General features: G+C 45.7%; 1 protein-coding gene across 1 annotated transcript; it reads left to right on the top strand.

The window, feature by feature from the left end:
• Nucleotides 1-320: 320 nt before the first annotated feature.
• On the top strand, nucleotides 321-21,686 carry fbxo32 (F-box protein 32). Its single transcript, XM_064946863.1, has 9 exons — nucleotides 321-638; nucleotides 1,844-1,959; nucleotides 2,123-2,172; nucleotides 2,290-2,382; nucleotides 11,974-12,067; nucleotides 13,697-13,881; nucleotides 15,674-15,856; nucleotides 18,083-18,226; nucleotides 18,528-21,686. Exons 1-9 carry the CDS (start codon nucleotides 526-528, stop codon nucleotides 18,615-18,617), a joined length of 1,068 nt encoding a protein of 355 aa, XP_064802935.1. The 5' UTR covers nucleotides 321-525; the 3' UTR covers nucleotides 18,618-21,686.
• The last annotated feature ends 400 nt before the right edge of the window (nucleotides 21,687-22,086 follow it).

The following is a 22,086-nucleotide window of genomic DNA, read 5'->3' as shown; positions in this document are numbered from 1 at the left end:
CCCCCCAATGTAACCCTGTACTCTAGCAGAATCCTGAGAAGAGACTTCATTTTTAACTTCCAGGGATGAGTCAGTGGAATTTTACAGAAACGGATAAGATTATTTTAAGGACTTCGTCAAGAAAGGCTTTTGTTGTGGCTTGGTCAAATGAAAACGCTCTGATTCAGCAGTATAACACGGTTAATGCATCTTCCAGCACAGGCCATTTGCCCCCTAAACCCCCACTGTGGTTGACAGTATTCCTTCCCTGGGTCGTTTTGCAATAGTGAAGAAGATAAACAAAGCCACGTGTTGCCGCACAGTTTCCAAAAGGGGGAGGAGCTCAAGTGTTGACTTTCCGGATTGTTCACTGGAGAATAAAAAGGGCCGCTGCGCAATCACAATACTAGACAACACATCAGACAGTTTATTGAAGACCAGACGGGAGACAAAAACAAACCTGTATTTTACAACATTTAACGTTCGTCAACATAAAGTCAGAACTATCATTTTCTTTCGGCGTTGTTGATTTTTAAACGGTCGAGAATGCCTTTTCTAGGACAGGATTGGCGGTCCCCGGGTCAGAGCTGGGTTAAAACTGAAGAAGGATGGAAAAACTATTCTTTAGACGATAAAAACAGCAATGACTCAGACGTGAGGTCAGTATCGGAAACTGAGTTTATTTGTTGTTGTGTTTGTGCTTCCTGATTACATTTTGTCTTGAGCAGCATCGACACCAGTTAGTGACATCGAGAACAACCGAAGTGCGCCATCAAGTTATCCAAGGAGTTTTCCCATGAAATGCTCTAAGAGCGATAGAGAGAGAGAGACGCTTTAGTTTATTATCTAGTTCACTTGCGTTGGCAATGTTAACATATGTTTCCCATACCAATAAATCCCCTTGAATTGAGAGATGGGGGCAGGGGGCAGAGAAGGAGAAAAAATATATACATATTGACAATTTGACATCCAGTCTACCTCTAAAATAAGTGATAGAAACCTAATGTGACGTTACTCACAATACGCTATTCGCTCTCGCTGTTAAACTACGGCTAAGCAGGAGACGGCTATTGTTGTTGTTGTGTGTTTTGAGCCTGTGTTCTTACTCGTTAATCATTGTGCTATAAATAACTGCTGTGCAAGTGATGGGATTAGAAGACGTCTGTTGGAATTAGTATATCCTGACTCCAGGTAGTTTGAAGCCAACTATATGTCTACCTGTTTGGAAAACCACTGTATCATCTCAAATGAGCCATTTTTAAAAACATTTCATACAATGATAAAACTCAACCATTTTTGTTTTTTTTTGTTTAAAGTGCATAAATGTAGCTTTTTGTACACCAGATGTGTAACTGGGTGTATGGTCTGTCTTCCAGCTGTTGCTAAACTAGATGTATGGTCTGTCTTCCAGCTGTTGCTAAACTAGATGTATGGTCTGTCTTCCAGCTGTTGCTAAACTAGATGTATGGTCTGTCTTCCAGCTGTTGCTAAACTAGATGTATGGTCTGTCTTCCAGCTGTTGCTAAACTAGATGTATGGTCTGTCTTCCAGCTGTTGCTAAACTAGATGTATGGTCTGTCTTCCAGCTGTTGCTAAACTAGATGTATGGTCTGTCTTCCAGCTATTGCTAACAGCATGTATGGTCTGTCTTCCAGCTATTGCTAAACTAGATATATGGTCTGTCTTCCAGCTATTGCTAAACTAGATGTATGGTCTGTCTTCCAGCTATTGCTAAACTAGATGAATGGTCTGTCTTCCAGCTATTGCTAACAAGATGTATGGTCTGTCTTCCAGCTATTGCTAAACAAGATGTATGATCTGTCTTCCAGCTGTTGCTAAACTAGATGTATGGTCTGTCTTCCAGCTATTGTAAAACAGAGGACGAATGCTTCCAGGAGAATCTGCGGCTGTCAGTTATATACGACATGGCAGCTAAGAAGAGAAGGAAAGACTTCATGAACAACAACGCAAAGATTCCCTGTAAGTTTAACCTACAGTATTACAGTACTGGCCAATGACATTATAAAGACATTTTTACACAGGAAATGGTCGTCTCCACGGTGATGCTCAGTCTTTTTTTAAATTATTATTTTTTTTTTTTACCATGAACGTCCTCAATAACACACTCTCCTTTTTCCTACAGATTTCTACAAAGAGAAATGGATTTATGTTCACAAAGGAAGCACTAAAGAGGTAAGGAAAGGAAGGAAGGACTGTCTATTAACATAGTAATTCTAAACATAAACAATTACTGTACACCCTGTTGCCCGTGAACCAGACACTAATACCTGATCGTCCTAATTATCCCAGCGTCATGGTTACTGCACTCTGGGAGAAGCGTTCAACCGGCTGGACTTCTGCAGTGCCATCAAGGACAACCGGAGGTTCAACTATGTCGTACGGGTGGGTTGACTTCTCCCTTCTACTTCTGTGTTAAATCATCATGAAGGGATTCCTACGAGATGGACAATAAAGTTATGTTCCTATCTGAGGATTCCCATGAGATAGGAACATAACTTTATTGTCCATCTGAGGATTCCCATGAGATAGGAACATAACTGTATTGTCCATCTGAGGATTCCCATGAGATGGGAACATAATTTTATTGTCCATCGGGGGATTACCATGAGATAGGAACATAACTGTATTGTCCATCTGAGGATTCCCATGAGATGGGAACATAACTTTATTGTCCATCTGAGGATTCCCATGAGATGGGAACATAACTGTATTGTCCATCTGAGGATTCCCATGAGATGAGAACATAACTTTATTGTCCATCGGGGGATTACCATGAGATAGGAACATAACTTTATTGTCCATCTGAGGATGTGAATTGTCCTTCGGTGTCACCTTAGGAAAATGACAAATATCACATTGTGCATTCATACTAATGTATTGTTGAACATTAAAGGGTGTTACCATAGAGAGTAGGGGTTTTGACCTTTAAAGGGTTAACCTCAGACACAGAACTGAGGGGTGTTTAAAGGTCTCTTGCTCGCTCTCTTCTCTTCCTTGCTTCACCTCTCTCTCTCTGCTGTCTCTCTCTCTCTCTGCTGTCTCTCTCTCTCTCTGCTGTCTCTCTCTCTCTCTGCTGTCTCTCTCTCTCTCTGCTGTCTCTCTCTCTCTCTGCTGTCTCTCTCTCTCTGCTGTCTCTCTCTCTCTCTGCTGTCTCTCTCTCTCTCTGCTGTCTCTCTCTCTCTCTGCTCTCTCTCTCTCTCTCTGCTGTCTCTCTCTCTCTCTCTGCTGTCTCTCTCTCTCTCTCTCTGCTGTGTCTCTCTCTCTCTGCTGTGTCTCTCTCTGCTGTCTCCCTCTCTCTCTCTCTCTGGGCCTTATCACTTCTCTCCAGACAAGAGGCTCTTTGGAGATATTCTCTTAACTCACAGCGGCCTGTGAGGGAGCGAGAGAGACTCTGTGAGGGAGAGAGAGATACGGTGTGTGTTTGGTGGTCTGCTTTGAACACCTCTCTCTCTCTGTTGATTTAAAAGAGAACTAGACTATTCTGAACAGTAAGTACAGACGATCATCAGAATAATATCTTAGGTAACGGTAGTAGTGGCGTGTGTGTGTGTGTGTGTGTGTGTGTGTGTGTGTGTGTGTGTGTGTGTGTGTGTGTGTGTGTGTGTGTGTATACAGTGCCTTGCGAAAGTATTCGGCCCCCTTGGACTTTGCGACCTTTTGCCACATTTCAGGATTCAAACATAAAGATGTAAAACTGTATTTTTTTTGTGTGAAGAATCAACAACAAGTGGGACACAATCATGAAGTGGAACGACATTTATTGGATATTTCAAACTTTTTTTAACAAATCAAAAGCTGAGAAATTGGGCGTGCAAAATTATTCAGCCCCCTTAAGTTAATACTTTGTAGCGCCACCTTTTGCTGCGATTACAGCTGTAAGTCGCTTGGGGTATGTGTCTATCAGTTTTGCACATCGAGAGACTGAAATTTTTTCCCATTCCTCCATGCAAAACAGCTTGAGCTCAGTGAGGTTGGATGGAGAGCATTTGTGAACAGCAGTTTTCAGTTCTTTCCACAGATTCTCGATTGGATTCAGGTCTGGACTTTGACTTGGCCATTCTAACACCAGGATATGTTTATTTTTGAACCATTCCATTGTAGATTTTGCTTTATGTTTTGGATCATTGTCTTGTTGGAAGACAAATCTCCGTCCCAGTCTCAGGTCTTTTGCAGAATGGTCCTGTATTTGTCTCCATCCATTTTCCCATCAATTTTAACCATCTTCCCTGTCCCTGCTGAAGAAAAGCAGGCCCAAACCATGATGCTGCCACCACCATGTTTGACAGTGGGGATGGTGTGTTCAGGGTGATGAGCTGTGTTGCTTTTACGCCAAACATAACGTTTTGCATTGTTGCCAAAAAGTTCCATTTTGGTTTCATCTGACCAGAGCACCTTCTTCCACATGTTTGGTGTGTCTCCCAGGTGGCTTGTGGCAAACTTTAAACAACACTTTTTATGGATATCTTTAAGTAATGGCTTTCTTCTTGCCACTCTTCCATAAAGGCCAGATTTGTGCAATATACGACTGATTGTTGTCCTATGGACAGAGTCTCCCACCTCAGCTGTAGATCTCTGCAGTTCATCCAGAGTGATCATGAGCCTCTTGGCTGCATCTCTGATCAGTCTTCTCCTTGTATGAGCTGAAAGTTTAGAGGGACGACCAGGTCTTGGTAGATTTGCAGTGGTCTGATACTCCTTCCATTTCAAAATGATTCCCTATATAATGTAGTGCACTACTTTGTCCAGGACCCCAAATACCACAGTATTCCCTATATAATGTAGTGCACTACTTTGTCCAGGACCCCAAATGCCACAGTATTCCCTATATAATGTAGTGCACTACTTTTTAAGCAGGGCCCATAGGGTGACACAACAACGATCATGGAAACACAGCTACGTGTTGATCTATTAGGCAATACTCTCTGGGTTAGTGGAAATGGAGACCGACAACCTACGTTGACGGTTAGTGAGTGTAGAGTGGAGGCTATAGGCACACACACACACATACACAATGTCCTGACCTACTGCTGCCATTCCTCCACACACACACACACACACACACACACACACACACACACACACAATGTCCTGACCTACTGCTGCCATTCCTCCACGCACATACTCTTGTTGGGGCTGTGAAGAGGTAGGGGGGTGGAGGGAGGGGAGAGGAGAGGCACACTGCCACTTGTGGGGAGGGTAAAGCCTTCCGCATGCTTCAGTTTGGCTGGCGCCTAGCCGAACTTAATAAAAGACATTCGCTTGAAAAACTAGAAAAATGCGTCCATTTTGAGATGCTGCAGCCATGATACACTTCCTAAAAATAGTCAGAATTAATCGCAGATAACTCAATAAATCTGTCATTAATTTAAATTTAAATTTATTATATTTGTTTTATTTGACCTCCTTTTTTTTCTTAATTATGATCTTGTCTCATCGCTGCAACTCCCCTACGTGCTCGGGAGGCGAAGGTCGAGTCATGCGTCCTCTGAAACATGACCCGCCAAAACCGCACTTCACAACACCCCGCCCGCTTAACCCGGAAGCCGCACCGACGTTTCGGAGGAAACACCGTTCAACTGGCGACCGAGTCAGTCTGCAGGCGCCCGGCCCGCCACAAGGAGACGCTAGAGCGCGATGAGCCAAGTAAAGCCCCTCCCCGAACCCGCACGACGCTGTGCCAATTGTGCGCCGCCCAATGGTACTCCCGATCTCGACCGGTTGTGACACCGCATTGGGAACGAACCCGGGTCTGGAGTGATGCCTTAAACCGCTGCGCCATTCGAGATCCGTCCCCAATCTGTCATTCATTTTTACAGAGATCTTAGTTGTATAATTTTACAATCGAACAAAGATGTTTTTTTTTAAATATTTTTCAAGTGGAAAAAAAATGTGCATGAAAACGATTTTGATATTCGTCGAATGAAAACAAACCCTTCAACTGAAGAACTCCTACTGTTGACCAATCACTGGCGAAGGGGCGTCGACTGAGGCTCCGGCTGAGTTGTTTTGTTTGGGGGGGGGGTGCTGACAATGGTCACATGTCCTGTCCAGAGTTGTGTAAGGACCAGTTTCTCCATGGTGTCAGTAGCTGTGTCTGTTGCATGCCACCCCTGTCCTGGCCGTGGTGTTCACTGTGTTGGCCTAGAGACAACCTGCCCCAGCCAGCGCCTGGGCAAGACAACCTGCCCCAGCCAGGGCCTGGGAAAGACAACCTGCCCCAGCCAGGGCCTGGGCAAGACAACCTGCCCCAGCCAGCGCCTGGGCAAGACAACCTGCCCCAGCCAGCGCCTGGGCAAGACAACCTGCCCCAGCCAGCGCCTGGGCAAGACAACCTGCCCCAGCCAGTGGGAACAGTGTTCTAGTGGCTTCTTTAAAGTGACAGGGATACTGTAGGCATGTAAACACACAGGGGGAGCCACACACGAGCACGAGCACGCTCTCAAGCCCCTTTAGGATTCATGCATAGATGTTCCCTTTCATTAATGTGTCTGTGTATCCACTGAGTCATGACGGGGAGAGTTCTAGCCAGGTGCAGAGTTTCCAAACACCTCCTCCGTTCCAACAGTCTGCTGTTAGTTAGAGACCAGGAGACACCTCCTCTGTTCCAACAGTCTGCTGATAGTTAGAGACCAGGAGACACCTCCTCTGTTCCAACAGTCTGCTGATAGTTAGAGACGTGGAGACACCTCCTCTGTTCCAACAGTCTGCTGATAGAGACGTGGAGACACCTCCTCTGTTAGTTAGAGACCAGGAGACACCTCCTCTGTTCCAACAGTCTGCTGATAGTTAGAGACGTGGAGACACCTCCTCTGTTCCAACAGTCTGCTGATAGTTAGAGACCAGGAGACACCTCCTCTGTTAGTTAGAGACCAGGAGACACCTCCTCTGTTCCAACAGTCTGCTGATAGATAGAGACCAGGAGACACCTCCTCTGTTCCAACAGTCTGCTAATAGATAGAGACCAGGAGACACCTCCTCTGTTCCAACAGTCTGCTAATAGATAGAGACCAGGAGACACCTCCTCTGTTCCAACAGTCTGCTGATAGTTAGAGACCAGGAGACACCTCCTCTGTTCCAACAGTCTGCTGATAGTTAGAGACGTGGAGACACCTCCTCTGTTCCAACAGTCTGATGATAGTTAGAGACGTGGAGACACCTCCTCTGTTCCAACAGTCTGCTGATAGTTAGAGACCAGGAGACACCTCCTCTGTTCCAACAGTCTGCTGATAGTTAGAGACGTGGAGACACCTCCTCTGTTCCAACAGTCTGCTGATAGAGACCAGGAGACACCTCCTCTGTTCCAACAGTCTGCTGATAGTTAGAGACCAGGAGACACCTCCTCTGTTCCAACAGTCTGATGATAGTTAGAGACCAGGAGACACCTCCTCTGTTCCAACAGTCTGATGATAGAGACCAGGAGACACCTCCTCTGTTCCAACAGTCTGCTGATAGTTAGAGACCAGGAGACACCTCCTCTGTTCCAACAGTCTGCTGATAGTTAGAGACCAGGAGACACCTCCTCTGTTCCAACAGTCTGCTGTTAGTTAGAGACCAGGAGACACCTCCTCTGTTCCAACAGTCTGCTGATAGTTAGAGACCAGGAGACACCTCCTCTGTTCCAACAGTCTGCTGATAGTTAGAGACCAGGAGACACCTCCTCTGTTCCAACAGTCTGCTGTTAGTTAGAGACGTGGAGACACCTCCTCTGTTCCAACAGTCTGCTGATAGTTAGAGACCAGGAGACACCTCCTCTGTTCCAACAGTCTGCTGATAGATAGAGACCAGGAGACACCTCCTCTGTTAGTTAGAGACGTGGAGACACCTCCTCTGTTCCAACAGTCTGCTGATAGTTAGAGACCAGGAGACACCTCCTCTGTTAGTTAGAGATGTGGAGACACCTCCTCTGTTCCAACAGTCTGCTGTTAGTTAGAGACCAGGAGACACCTCCTCTGTTCCAACAGTCTGCTGTTAGTTAGAGACGTGGAGACACCTCCTCTGTTAGTTAGAGATGTGGAGACACCTCCTCTGTTCCAACAGTCTGCTGATAGAGACCAGGAGACACCTCCTCTGTTCCAACAGTCTGCTGATAGATAGAGACCAGGAGACACCTCCTCTGTTCCAACAGTCTGCTGATAGAGACGTGGAGACACCTCCTCTGTTCCAACAGTCTGCTGATAGTTAGAGACCAGGAGACACCTCCTCTGTTCCAACAGTCTGCTGATAGAGACCAGGAGACACCTCCTCTGTTCCAACAGTCTGCTGTTAGTTAGAGACCAGGAGACACCTCCTCTGTTCCAACAGTCTGCTGATAGAGACCAGGAGACACCTCCTCTGTTCCAACAGTCTGCTGATAGTTAGAGACGTGGAGACACCTCCTCTGTTCCAACAGTCTGCTGATAGTTAGAGACCAGGAGACACCTCCTCTGTTCCAACAGTCTGATGATAGAGACCAGGAGACACCTCCTCTGTTCCAACAGTCTGCTGATAGAGACCAGGAGACACCTCCTCTGTTCCAACAGTCTGCTGATAGTTAGAGACCAGGAGACACCTCCTCTGTTCCAACAGTCTGCTGATAGAGACCAGGAGACACCTCCTCTGTTCCAACAGTCTGCTGATAGTTAGAGACGTGGAGACACCTCCTCTGTTCCAACAGTCTGCTGATAGTTAGAGACGTGGAGACACCTCCTCTGTTCCAACAGTCTGCTGATAGTTAGAGACCAGGAGACACCTCCTCTGTTCCAACAGTCTGCTGATAGTTAGAGACGTGGAGACACCTCCTCTGTTCCAACAGTCTGCTGATAGTTAGAGACGTGGAGACACCTCCTCTGTTCCAACAGTCTGCTGATAGAGACGTGGAGACACCTCCTCTGTTCCAACAGTCTGCTGTTAGTTAGAGACCAGGAGACACCTCCTCTGTTCCAACAGTCTGCTGATAGTTAGAGACGTGGAGACACCTCCTCTGTTCCAACAGTCTGCTGTTAGTTAGAGACCAGGAGACACCTCCTCTGTTCCAACAGTCTGCTGATAGTTAGAGACCAGGAGACACCTCCTCTGTTAGTTAGAGACCAGGAGACACCTCCTCTGTTCCAACAGTCTGCTGATAGAGACCAGGAGACACCTCCTCTGTTCCAACAGTCTGCTGATAGTTAGAGACCAGGAGACACCTCCTCTGTTCCAACAGTCTGCTGATAGTTAGAGACCAGGAGACACCTCCTCTGTTCCAACAGTCTGCTGTTAGTTAGAGACCAGGAGACACCTCCTCTGTTCCAACAGTCTGCTGATAGTTAGAGACCAGGAGACACCTCCTCTGTTCCAACAGTCTGCTGATAGAGACCAGGAGACACCTCCTCTGTTCCAACAGTCTGCTGATAGTTAGAGACGTGGAGACACCTCCTCTGTTCCAACAGTCTGCTGATAGTTAGAGACCAGGAGACACCTCCTCTGTTCCAACAGTCTGCTGATAGTTAGAGACGTGGAGACACCTCCTCTGTTCCAACAGTCTGCTGATAGTTAGAGACGTGGAGACACCTCCTCTGTTCCAACAGTCTGATGATAGAGACCAGGAGACACCTCCTCTGTTCCAACAGTCTGCTGATAGTTAGAGACCAGGAGACACCTCCTCTGTTCCAACAGTCTGCTGATAGTTAGAGACCAGGAGACACCTCCTCTTTTCCAACAGTCTGCTGATAGTTAGAGATGTGGAGACACCTCCTCTGTTCCAACAGTCTGCTGATAGAGACCAGGAGACACCTCCTCTGTTCCAACAGTCTGCTGATAGTTAGAGACGTGGAGACACCTCCTCTGTTCCAACAGTCTGCTGATAGAGACCAGGAGACACCTCCTCTGTTCCAACAGTCTGCTGATAGTTAGAGACCAGGAGACACCTCCTCTGTTCCAACAGTCTGCTGATAGTTAGAGACCAGGAGACACCTCCTCTGTTCCAACAGTCTGCTGATAGTTAGAGACCAGGAGACACCTCCTCTGTTCCAACAGTCTGCTGATAGTTAGAGACGTGGAGACACCTCCTCTGTTCCAACAGTCTGCTGATAGTTAGAGACGTGGAGACACCTCCTCTGTTCCAACAGTCTGCTGATAGTTAGAGACCAGGAGACACCTCCTCTGTTCCAACAGTCTGCTGATAGTTAGAGACCAGGAGACACCTCCTCTGTTCCAACAGTCTGCTGATAGTTAGAGACGTGGAGACACCTCCTCTGTTCCAACAGTCTGCTGATAGTTAGAGACCAGGAGACACCTCCTCTGTTCCAACAGTCTGCTGTTAGTTAGAGACCAGGAGACACCTCCTCTGTTCCAACAGTCTGCTGTTAGTTAGAGACCAGGAGACACCTCCTCTGTTCCAACAGTCTGCTTATAGAGACCAGGAGACACCTCCTCTGTTCCAACAGTCTGCTGATAGTTAGAGACCAGGAGACACCTCCTCTGTTCCAACAGTCTGCTGATAGTTAGAGACCAGGAGACACCTCCTCTGTTCCAACAGTCTGCTGATAGATAGAGACCAGGAGACACCTCCTCTGTTCCAACAGTCTGCTGATAGAGACCAGGAGACACCTCCTCTGTTCCAACAGTCTGCTGTTAGTTAGAGACCAGGAGACACCTCCTCTGTTCCAACAGTCTGCTGATAGTTAGAGACCAGGAGACACCTCCTCTGTTCCAACAGTCTGCTGATAGAGACCAGGAGACACCTCCTCTGTTCCAACAGTCTGCTGATAGTTAGAGACCAGGAGACACCTCCTCTGTTCCAACAGTCTGCTGATAGAGACCAGGAGACACCTCCTCTGTTAGTTAGAGACCAGGAGACACCTCCTCTGTTCCAACAGTCTGCTGATAGTTAGAGACATGGAGACACCTCCTCTGTTAGTTAGAGACCAGGAGACACCTCCTCTGTTCCAACAGTCTGCTGATAGAGACCAGGAGACACCTCCTCTGTTCCAACAGTCTGCTGATAGAGACCAGGAGACACCTCCTCTGTTCCAACAGTCTGCTGATAGTTAGAGACGTGGAGACACCTCCTCTGTTCCAACAGTCTGCTGATAGTTAGAGACCAGGAGACACCTCCTCTGTTCCAACAGTCTGCTGATAGTTAGAGACCAGGAGACACCTCCTCTGTTCCAACAGTCTGCTGATAGTTAGAGACCAGGAGACACCTCCTCTGTTCCAACAGTCTGCTGATAGTTAGAGACCAGGAGACACCTCCTCTGTTCCAACAGTCTGCTGATAGTTAGAGACGTGGAGACACCTCCTCTGTTCCAACAGTCTGCTGATAGTTAGAGACCAGGAGACACCTCCTCTGTTCCAACAGTCTGCTGATAGTTAGAGACCAGGAGACACCTCCTCTGTTCCAACAGTCTGCTGATAGTTAGAGACCAGGAGACACCTCCTCTGTTCCAACAGTCTGCTGATAGTTAGAGACCAGGAGACACCTCCTCTGTTCCAACAGTCTGCTGATAGTTAGAGACCAGGAGATTGTTGTTTTGAAATGAGCTCCGTCTGTCTTTCTACAGAGAGAACCCATAATAAGCAGTCAGTCATGGAAGAACAGCTTGAGTCCCAAATGGCACCCGATTCCCTTTGTAGTGCACTGCTTCTGACCAGAGCCTTGCTATTTGTGACTCGGAGACAGACAAGCATAGCAAACAATAAGTAATGGGGGAACAGGGCGAGTCTGTGAGTCTGACAGTAGGCCTGCTGATATTTATGTCTGTTTTGTCTCTGTCTGTCTGTCTGTCTCCCTCTCTCTCTGTCTCTCTCTCTGTCTGTCTGTCTCCCTCTCTCTCCCTCTCTCTCTCTCCCTGTCTCTGTCTCCCACTCTCTCTGTCCCTCTGTCTCCCTCTCTCTCTCTCTCTCTCTCTCTCTCTGTCTGTCTGTCTGTCTGTCTGTCTGTCTGTCTGTCTGTCTGTCTGTCTGTCTGTCTGTCTGTCTCCCTGTCTCTCTGTCTCCCTCTCTCTCTCTCTCTAGCTGCTGGAGCTCATTGCCAAGTCCCAGCTGCCTTCGCTCAGCGGAGTGGCTCAGAAGAATTACATGAACATCCTGGAGAGAGTGGTGCAGAAAGGTGAGCTCTCTTTCTGCTTGAATCTCAAATCACTTCCTCTAATCATGTCAACAACCAGGTCTGGGGAGCACTACGACCTCCATACTTCCTCTTATCATGTCAACAACCAGGTCTGGGGAGCACTACGACCTCCATACTTCCTCTTATCATGCTCAAGAGACCGGGTCATGTAAATGTCATCAAAACCCATTGAACCATCAGCTCGCTGACCGGCGTGTTTTCATGATAGAAGGTGTAATGAATCATGGCCGCTACATAATGGTTCTCCAGTGGAAATGATAACAGTCAACACACAGTCCTCCTGTGTAAACTAGATGTTCCTTCAGGCTAAACAAAGGTTCATGTTGTTTAGGTAATGTTATGAACCCATTGGTAGATCTAGAATGGCTGGTGTAAATGGCACTGCCAAGGGAACACCATGTGTATTTACTGCTCTGGGTGGTGTAAATAGCACTGCCAAGGGGACACAGAACACCATGTTTATTAACTGCTCAGGGTGGTGTAAATAGCACTACCAAGGGACACCATGTGTATTAACTGATCAGGGTGGTGTAAATGGCACTGCCAAGGGACACAGAACACCATGTGTATTAACTGCTCTGGGTGGTGTAAATAGCACTACCAAGGGACACCATGTGTATTAACTGCTCTGGGTGGTGTAAATAGCACTACCAGGGGACACCATGTGTATTAACTGATCAGGGTGGTGTAAATGGCACTGCCAAGGGACACAACACCATGTGTATTAACTGCTCTGGGTGGTGTAAATAGCACTGCCAAGGGACACCATGTGTATTAACTGATCAGGGTGGTGTAAATAGCACTACCAAGGGACACAGGACACCATGTGTATTAACTGATCTGGGTGGTGTAAATAGCACTGCCAAGGGACACCATGTGTATTAACTGATCAGGGTGGTGTAAATAGCACTACCAAGGGACACCATGTTTATTAACTGATCAGGGTGGTGTAAATAGCACTACCAATGGACACCATGTGTATTAACTGATCAGGGTGGTGTAAATAGCACTACCAATGGACACCATGTGTATTAACTGATCAGGGTGGTGTAAATAGCACTACCCAAGGAAACACCATGTGTATTAACTGATCAGGGTGGTGTAAATAGCACTACCCAAGGAAACACCATGTGTATTAACTGATCAGGGTGGTGTAAATGGCACTGCCAAGGGGACACTGTGTATTAACTGATCAGGGTGGTGTAAATGGCACTGCCAAGGGACACAGGAAACCATGTGTATTAACTGCTCTGGGTGGTGTAAATAGCACTACCAAGGGACACAGAACACCATGTGTATTAACTGATCAGGGTGGTGTAAATGGCACTGCCAAGGGACACAGGACACCATGTGTATTAACTGCTCTGGGTGGTGTAAATAGCACTACCAAGGGACACAGAACACCATGTGTATTAACTGCTCAGGGTGGTGTAAATAGCACTACCCAAGGGACACCATGTATATTAACTGCACTGACACGATGTGTCTTTTTTTTAAATCAAATAACACATTCATAATACAACGTTTAGAAGTACTAATGAAATCTACTTCCATTTGTCTTCCTGAGAGTTGCTGAAAAATGTTTCTCCTGTCCTCTACCCTCCACAGTCCTCGGTGACCAGCAGAATGTTCGGCCCATCAAGGAGCTCCTTCAGACCCTGTACGTGTCTCTGTGTGGCCTGGTGCAGGATATGGGGAAGTCTGTTCTGGTGGGGAACATCAACTGTTGGGTCCATCGCATGGAGAACATCCTGCAGTGGCAACAACAGCTGGACAACATTCAGATCAACAGGGTGAGTAGGACAGGCACAGCTAGTTAGTTAGCTAGTTAGTTAGCTAGTTAGCATGGAGAACATCCTGCAGTGGCAACAACAGCTGGACAACATTCAGATCAACAGGGTGAGGAGGACAGGCACAGCTAGTTAGTTAGCTAGTTAGTTAGCTAGTTAGCATGGAGAACATCCTGCAGTGGCAACAACAGCTGGACAACATTCAGATCAACAGGGTGAGGAGGACAGGCACAGCTAGTTAGTTAGCTAGCTAGTTAGCATGGAGAACATCCTGCAGTGGCAACAACACCTGGACAACATTCAGATCAACAGGGTGAGGAGGACAGGCACAGCTAGTTAGTTAGCTAGTTAGTTAGCTAGTTAGCATGGAGAACATCCTGCAGTGGCAACAACAGCTGGACAACATTCAGATCAACAGGGTGAGGAGGACAGGCACAGCTAGTTAGTTAGCTAGTTAGTTAGCTAGTTAGCATGGAGAACATCCTGCAGTGGCAACAACACCTGGACAACATTCAGATCAACAGGGTGAGGAGGACAGGCACAGCTAGTTAGTTAGCTAGTTAGTTAGCTAGTTAGCATGGAGAACATCCTGCAGTGGCAACAACACCTGGACAACATTCAGATCAACAGGGTGAGGAGGACAGGCACAGCTAGTTAGTTAGCTAGTTAGTTAGCTAGTTAGCATGGAGAACATCCTGCAGTGGCAACAACACCTGGACAACATTCAGATCAACAGGGTGAGGAGGACAGGCACAGCTAGTTAGTTAGCTAGTTAGCATGGAGAACATCCTGCAGTGGCAACAACAGCTGGACAACATTCAGATCAACAGGGTGAGGAGGACAGGCACAGCTAGTTAGTTAGCTAGTTAGTTAGCTAGTTAGCATGGAGAACATCCTGCAGTGGCAACAACACCTGGACAACATTCAGATCAACAGGGTGAGTAGGACAGGCACAGCTAGTTAGTTAGCTAGTTAGTTAGCTAGTTAGTTAGCTAGTTAGCATGGAGAACATCCCGCAGTGGGAACAACAGTTGGACAACATTCAGATCAACAGGGTTGAGCCCCCAAACGTTTCCAGGATCATAAGGAATCCGTCAAGGAAATGAAAGACTATAATAGAATGGAGGAGGGCCACTCTGGTCCCGGGATCCTGCAGGCATCTCCCCGTTTCTGTATTTACCTTCGTTGTTTTAGACCAGTGAGACCCAGCTAGTTGGAATTCAGCCCATCACTGATATTGACACCCCCCAGGACTAATTCAGCCAATCACTGATATTGACACCCCCCAGGACTAATTCAGCCAATCACTGATATTGACACCCCCAGGACTAATTCAGCCAATCACTGATATTGACACCCCCAGGACTAATTCAGCCAATCACTGATATTGACACCCCCCAGGACTAATTCAGCCAATCACTGATATTGACACCCCCCAGGACTAATTCAGCCAATCACTGATATTGACACCCCCCAGGACTAATTCATCCCATCACTGATATTGACACCCCCCAGGACTAGAGATGCCTTCCCCTTTAATAAGAATGGATATAAGGAATATATTGTTGCTGAAGGTAGAAAGGAAGCCGACCCAAAAGCTTCCACCTTATGTGTAGAAGCGGCAGGGTAGCCTAGTGGTTAGAGTGTAGAGGCGGCAGGGTAGCCTAGTGGTTAGAGCGTTGGACTAGTAACCGGAAGGTTGCAAGTTCAAACCCCCGAGCTGACAAGGTACAAATCTGTCATTCTGCCCCTGAACAGGCAGTTAACCCACTGTCTCCCCCCACTCCCCCTCCAGCCTGTGTCTAAGGGTATGACCCTGACAGACCTGCCTGCCAGCCTGCAGCTGAACATCATGGAGCGCCTGTCAGATGGCAGGGACCTGGTCAGTTTGGGACAGGTGACTCCAGACCTGGGACAACTCACTGAGGACAGGCTGCTGTGGAAGAGGCTCTGCCAGTACCACTTCACTGACAGACAGGTACAGACTTGTATTTATATATATACACACACACACACACACACACACACACACACACAGTCTTGTATAACTAACTTTGTGGGGACACACAATTCAGTCTCATATAAAATCTTATTTTCCTTAACCCTAAAACTCTAACCCTAGCTCCTAATTCTCACCTTAACCCTAAAACTCTAACCCTAGCTCCTAACCCTTAACCTAATTCTAACCTTAACCCTAAATCCCCTAGAAATAGTATTTGACCTTGTGGGGACTAACAAAATGTCCCTCAGTTGGTAAAATTTTTAGGGACTTCTGGTCCCCACAAGTATAGTGAAACACATGTACACACACACACACACACACACACACACACACACACACAGTGCTTTGAGTATTCAGACCCTTTGACTTTTTCCAAATTTTGTTACGTTACAGCCTTATTCTAAAATTGATTTAAATCGTTTTTCCCCCCTTAATCTACACACAAAAATACAAACGGGCTATATCCCATTTACATAAGTATTCAGACTCTTTACTCAGGACTGTGTTGAAGCACCTTTGGCAGCGATTACAGCCTCCAGTCTTCTTGGGTATGACGGGACAAGCTTGGCACACCTGTATTTGGGGAGTTTCTCCCATTCTTCTCTGCAGATCCTCTCAAGCTCTGTCAGATTGGATGGGGAGCGTCGCTGCACAGCTATTTTCAGGTCTCTCCAGAGATGTTCGATTGGGCTCAAGTCCGGGCTCTGGCTGGGCCACTCAAGGACATTTTAGAGACTTCTCCCGAAGCCACTCCTGCGCGTTGTCTTGGCTGTGTGCTTCGGGTCATTGTCCTGTTGGAAGGTGAACCTTCGCCCCAGTCTGAGGTCCTGAGCACTCTAGAGCAGGTTTTCATCAAGGATCTCTCTGTACTTTGCTCCGTTCATCTCGATCCTGACTAGTCTCCCAGTCCCTGCTGCTGAAAAACATCATGATGCTGCCACCACCATGCTTCACTGTAGGCATGGTGCCAGGTTTCCTCCAGACGTGACGCTTGGCATTCAGGACAAAGAGTTCTTGGTTTCATCAGACAGAATCTTGTTTCTCATGGTCTGAGAGTCTTTATGGGTATTTTGGCAAACTCCAAGCGGGTTGTCATGTGCCTTTAACTGTGGATTGGCTTTCGTCTGGCCACTCTACCATAAAGGCCTGGTTGGTGGAGTGCTGCAGAGATGGTTGTCCTTCTGGAAGGTTCTCCAATCTCCACAGATGAAGCTCTTTCAGAGTGACCACTGGGTTCTTGGTCACCTCCCTGACCAGGGTCCTTCTCCCCCGATTGCTCAGCTTGGATGGGTGGCCAGCTCTAGGAAGAGTCTTGTTGGTTACAAACTTCTTCCAATTAAGAAAGTTTTTTTGGGGGGGGGGACCTTCAATGCTGCAGAAATGTTTTTGTACCCTTCCCCAAATCTGTGGATCGACACAATCCTGTCTACGGACATTTCCTTCGACCTCGTGGCTTGGTTTTTGCTCTGACATGCAACGTCAACTGCGGGACCGTTTTTATAGACAGGTGTGTGCCTTTTCCAAATCATATTCAATCAATTGAATTTAGCACAGGTGGACTCCAAGTTGTAGAAAAATCTCAAGGATGATCAATGGAAACAGGATTCCTTAACCTGTTTTCACTTTGTCATTGTGGGGTATTGTGATGTCATTGTGGGGTATTGTGATGTCATTGTGGGGTATTGTGATGTCATTGTGGGGTATTGTGATGTCATTGTGGGGTATTGTGATGTCATTGTGGGGTATTGTGATGTCATTGTGGGGTATTGTGATGTCATTGTGGGGTATTGTGATGTCATTGTGGGGTATTGTGATGTCATTGTGGGGTATTGTTTGTAGATTGAGGATATATTTTATTTAATCCATTTTAGAATAAGGCTGTAACGTAACAAAATGTAGAAGAGTCAAAGGGCCTGAATTCTTTCTGAATGCGCTGTACCTCTGCACACCGTCACGTCTCTGCATTAATGGACAGTCTGGGGTTTCATGGCCTAACAGAATAAATGGATACCTGTTTTACTGGACTGTTATGAAGCCTCATTGAACCCAGCTCTGCACCACACATAGTTAACAAGCAAAACAAGCTGAATGCATCTCTTTTTGTGCGTGTGTGTTTTTATTTTGTTGCAGTGCAGATCTCAAAAGCTGCAAGCATTTGGAGTTAAACGTGTGTGTGTGTGTGTGTGTGTGTTCTCTGTGCAGATCCGTAAGCGTCTGATGGTGTCAGACAAGGGCCAGTTGGAGTGGAAGAAGATGTACTTTAAGCTGTGTCGCTGCTACCCTGTCAGAGAGCAATACAGTGAAACCCTGCAGTTCTGCACACACTGTCACATCCTCTTCTGGAAGGTAGCGTTGGGAACACTTCAACATCTCTCATTCCATCACACCCTCTCTGTCTCTCTCTGTGTCACACACTGTCACATCCTCTTCTGGAAGGTAGCGTTGGGAACACTTCAACATCTCTTATTCCATCATCACCCTCTCTGTCTCTGTCTCTCTCTCTCTCTCTCTGTCTCTGTGTCTCTCTCTATTCAAATACAAGTGACACTTTCTTATTACATAGTAGTAATTAGACAGTTATTTCTGTTTCTTTAGAATGAATTTACTATACTAAATTCTCTCTCTCTCTCTCTCTGTGTGGTTTCAGGATACAAACCACCCTTGTACAGCCAACAACACAGAGAGCTGCTGTAAGCCTGTTTCTCCACAAGGCTTTATCAACCTCTTCAAGTTCTGAGCCACACGGAGCCTGACTTTTGTACATACGGTACAGAACTGTTTTATAGTGCGATCAAATGGATTCAAACAGGCCCTTAGTATGTGTATAGTGGTGCTGGTGGTTTCTGGAGAGCTGAGGATTCTGGGAGCTGGAATTCTACAGCTGAGAACAAGTGAACTTGACAAACTGATCAAAGACAGGTGGAACAAGAAGAGGGGGATGAGGTGGAACAGAGTACTCTGAAGTTTATTAAATAAGTTTGGTCCTTTTTAAAAATGTAAATTCAAATTAAGTGCACTTCTCTTCCTGAGTGCAGTTATTGCATGGCTACCATAACAGCATACTAAGTGGAAACATTTTCCAGAAAGGAAATCATTTGCAAAAGTGAATTTGTTTAGTTTTTAAATAGGGCTGTCAAACGATTCAAATAATTAAGAGTTAATAGCATTAGTAGTATTTTTTTATTATTTTTTTTTTTATTAAATTTGGACCTAAAAAAAATGGATCATTTTAAAAAGCAGTGCATTGTGTTATAGACATACTATGGTCGGATTGCAAGGGAAAGAGACAATCATCTGTATGAATGTTTTTAATGGCATTTTAAACTATAAACGGCACAAAAGTCACTGTGAACATAGATGTTAACGCTCCCAATGTTTCAGTAGGCCTCTACTCCCTCTTATCAATGTTCTTGAAGTTTAACACTTTCTCATTTGCCACACACACTCACGTCCTGAAGGCTTCAGGCATTCTAAATGAGTGTTCTGCCCATTTCTGATTGGAGGGTTGACTATAAGGAAAATAGAACTGTATCCATGGAGACAAAGAGCTTTTAAACCTGTCCAATGTTAATTAACCTGTCCAATTAACAACCGATCAGACCGGTCTGAGGTCATGTCAAATATAATACAACTATTAGATCTAGCCTAGGATACTGATCTATGTTCTTCAACACCAACTAGTCACAAGCTGTTACTAGAATACTTTTCTGAACTTAACCTGGGAACTAAAACAGTAACGTTAGGTAAATGGAATGGATTTACTGTTTTTGTGGGAAGTTAGCTAGCTAGTTGATTCAAGATGCAATCAGGCATGGCATTGTAAACAGTTTAGTTGGGTTAGCTAGCTAGCGTTAGCATAACTAAGCTAACCGCTTTTGTACAAATGATGTTTTTGCTGTTCTCTAAAGAAACGCCTGGGAATGTGTTTATGGTTGAACTTCATGTCAGTTATCCTTTTAACTGTTGTTCAAAGCTGTGCGCGTCGTGCACCACAAGAGCCCGACGGCGCTACTGAGACCGAGGTCACACTGACTGGGAGGCGTGACCAGGCACAGAGCGTGTTGTGTGTTGCGCTTAAAACGGTCCGTGCGGAAACGAGCCCTCAGAGAGGTCCCGTGTGATGAAGAAATGGAGATTTAGCGGTGTCCAATTTTGTTTTTACGGAATTACAAATGTCACGCGTTATTTAACGAGTTAACTTTGACAGCCCTAGTTTTAAAACATAATGGCTTTCATTTTCTAAAAGGTAGGGGAATATATTAACTGATTTGAAGTTTGTAAGTAGTTTGGTTCAATTTCAAGGACAAAAACATTTTCAACATTTTTATGTATGTGACTTTTTTGGTAATCTGGGAAAAGGTAAGAGAATCCGGGGGGGGGGGACACATTTTGGGAGAATGTTATTTTTTTTTACTAAGGTGTTTTTCACCAAAGTTGACTGGTATGATATTCTTTGATATGTTGACTGCATATATTTTCTAAACACAACCCCATCCCCTTTTTCACTTTTATATATTTGATATTTACAAAGGTTTTTGTATTTTGCTTGTGTGTCGTCACTAGCTGCCAATGCTTTACCAACGATATTACAAACACACTGAATAATAATAATGATAATAATCGCTATGGTGGTTTGCCCAAGAGCAGCTGGTTAAGAACAAAAGTGGGATGTTTTCAGATTCTTGTGTTTTTAACTTTTTAATCTAGGAGACATCTATTTACAAGAAGAACTTGACATGGTACTGAAGGAGCAGCTTTGAAAACCAATATATTTTAAAAGCTTGAAGGACTTCTTTTTATTTAATAATTCATAACTTGTTTATTTATGGCTTCCTGCATGATTATGCTTTTTTTTAAATACCCAGATGTTTTTCTAAATGATTTGTGTGTCTGACATATTGAATAACCTGTGTTGGTGGGTATAGGAAGCATGATGGAACAGCCTGTGTTGGTGGGAATAGGAAGCATGATGGAACAGCCTGTGTTGGTGGGTAGAGGAAGCATGATGGCACAGCCTGTGTTGGTGGGTAGAGGAAGCATGATGGCACAGCCTGTGTTGGTGGGTAGAGGAAGCATGATGGCACAGCCTGTGTTGGTGGGTAGAGGAAGCATGATGGAACAGCCTGTGTTGGTGGGTAGAGGAAGCATGATGGAACAGCCTGTGTTGGTGGGTAGAGGAAGCATGATGGAACAGCCTGTGTTGATGGGTAGAGGAAGCATGATGGAACCGCCTGTGTTGGTAGGTAGAGGAAGCATGATGGAACAGCCTGTGTTGGTGGGTAGAGGAAGCATGATGGAACAGCCTGTGTTGGTGGGTAGAGGAAGCATGATGGAACAGCCTGTGTTGATGGGTAGAGGAAGCATGATGGAACAGCCTGTGTTGATGGGTAGAGGAAGCATGATGGAACAGCCTGTGTTGATGGGTAGAGGAAGCATGATGGAACAGCCTGTGTTGATGGGTAGAGGAAGCATGATGGAACAGCCTGTGTTGATGGGTAGAGGAAGCATGATGGAACAGCCTGTGATGGGTAGAGGAAGCATGATGGAACAGCCTGTGTGGATGGGTAGAGGAAGCATGATGGAACAGCCTGTTGAGTGGTGCAATCTTGACTCTGGTACGTCCCAAATGGGACCCTACCCCCTCCCTATATAGTGCACTATATGAGCCCTGGTCAAAAGTGCTAGTATTCCATTTGGGATGTAGTCTTTCGACCCCTATTCATACTGCCTACGCAGTAGAGTAATGTCTAATACATGCAGTGTTTTCTATGTCCATGTTTCTGTTCAATAAATAAACTGAAAATCCTTCTGATTGTTGTTGTTTTTGTTTTAGCTGTCTCTCCATGAATATTCAGTCATTTGTCCTACGTTATTAGAATATGAATTAAATGCACTAATGAATATGTTCTTCTATTCTAGCTGTGATCATCCCGAGGTTTATGTTTTATTTAACTAGACGATGATCAAGTTGCAACCCGTGTCATCCAGAATCTATAATCTCTTTTTTTCTATATACTGGGTTCACACAGACAATTATGATCCAAAACATTTCAACATTTTGTTTGTTGTCCAGCATTCTGTCAGTCATGGCTCAATTGCGCCATCGACTGACCACTTGGTTTTACTGCAGCTTGATCTTCTGTCCTATTGGCTGGTCAGTGATGGTGCTGCAGAATGGTCCTCTATTCATTGGCCAGTGACTGTTG

Source organism: Oncorhynchus masou, chromosome 29 (assembly GCF_036934945.1).
Source record: "Oncorhynchus masou masou isolate Uvic2021 chromosome 29, UVic_Omas_1.1, whole genome shotgun sequence".
In the NCBI taxonomy this organism is placed as follows: domain Eukaryota; kingdom Metazoa; phylum Chordata; class Actinopteri; order Salmoniformes; family Salmonidae; genus Oncorhynchus; species Oncorhynchus masou.
The sequence above is the reverse complement of the archived record's forward strand: the minus strand, read 5'-3'. Positions and strand labels throughout refer to the sequence as shown.

Bases quoted from the DNA above. Each gene is read 5' to 3' on its own strand.
- fbxo32 (XM_064946863.1), top strand. From the start codon at position 526: ATGCCTTTTCTAGGACAGGATTGGCGGTCCCCGGGTCAGAGCTGGGTT. The intron at 13,882-15,673 runs GTGAGTAGGACA...CTCCCCCTCCAG, and splicing joins ACAACATTCAGATCAACAGG to CCTGTGTCTAAGGGTATGAC. The intron at 15,857-18,082 runs GTACAGACTTGT...TTCTCTGTGCAG, and splicing joins ACCACTTCACTGACAGACAG to ATCCGTAAGCGTCTGATGGT.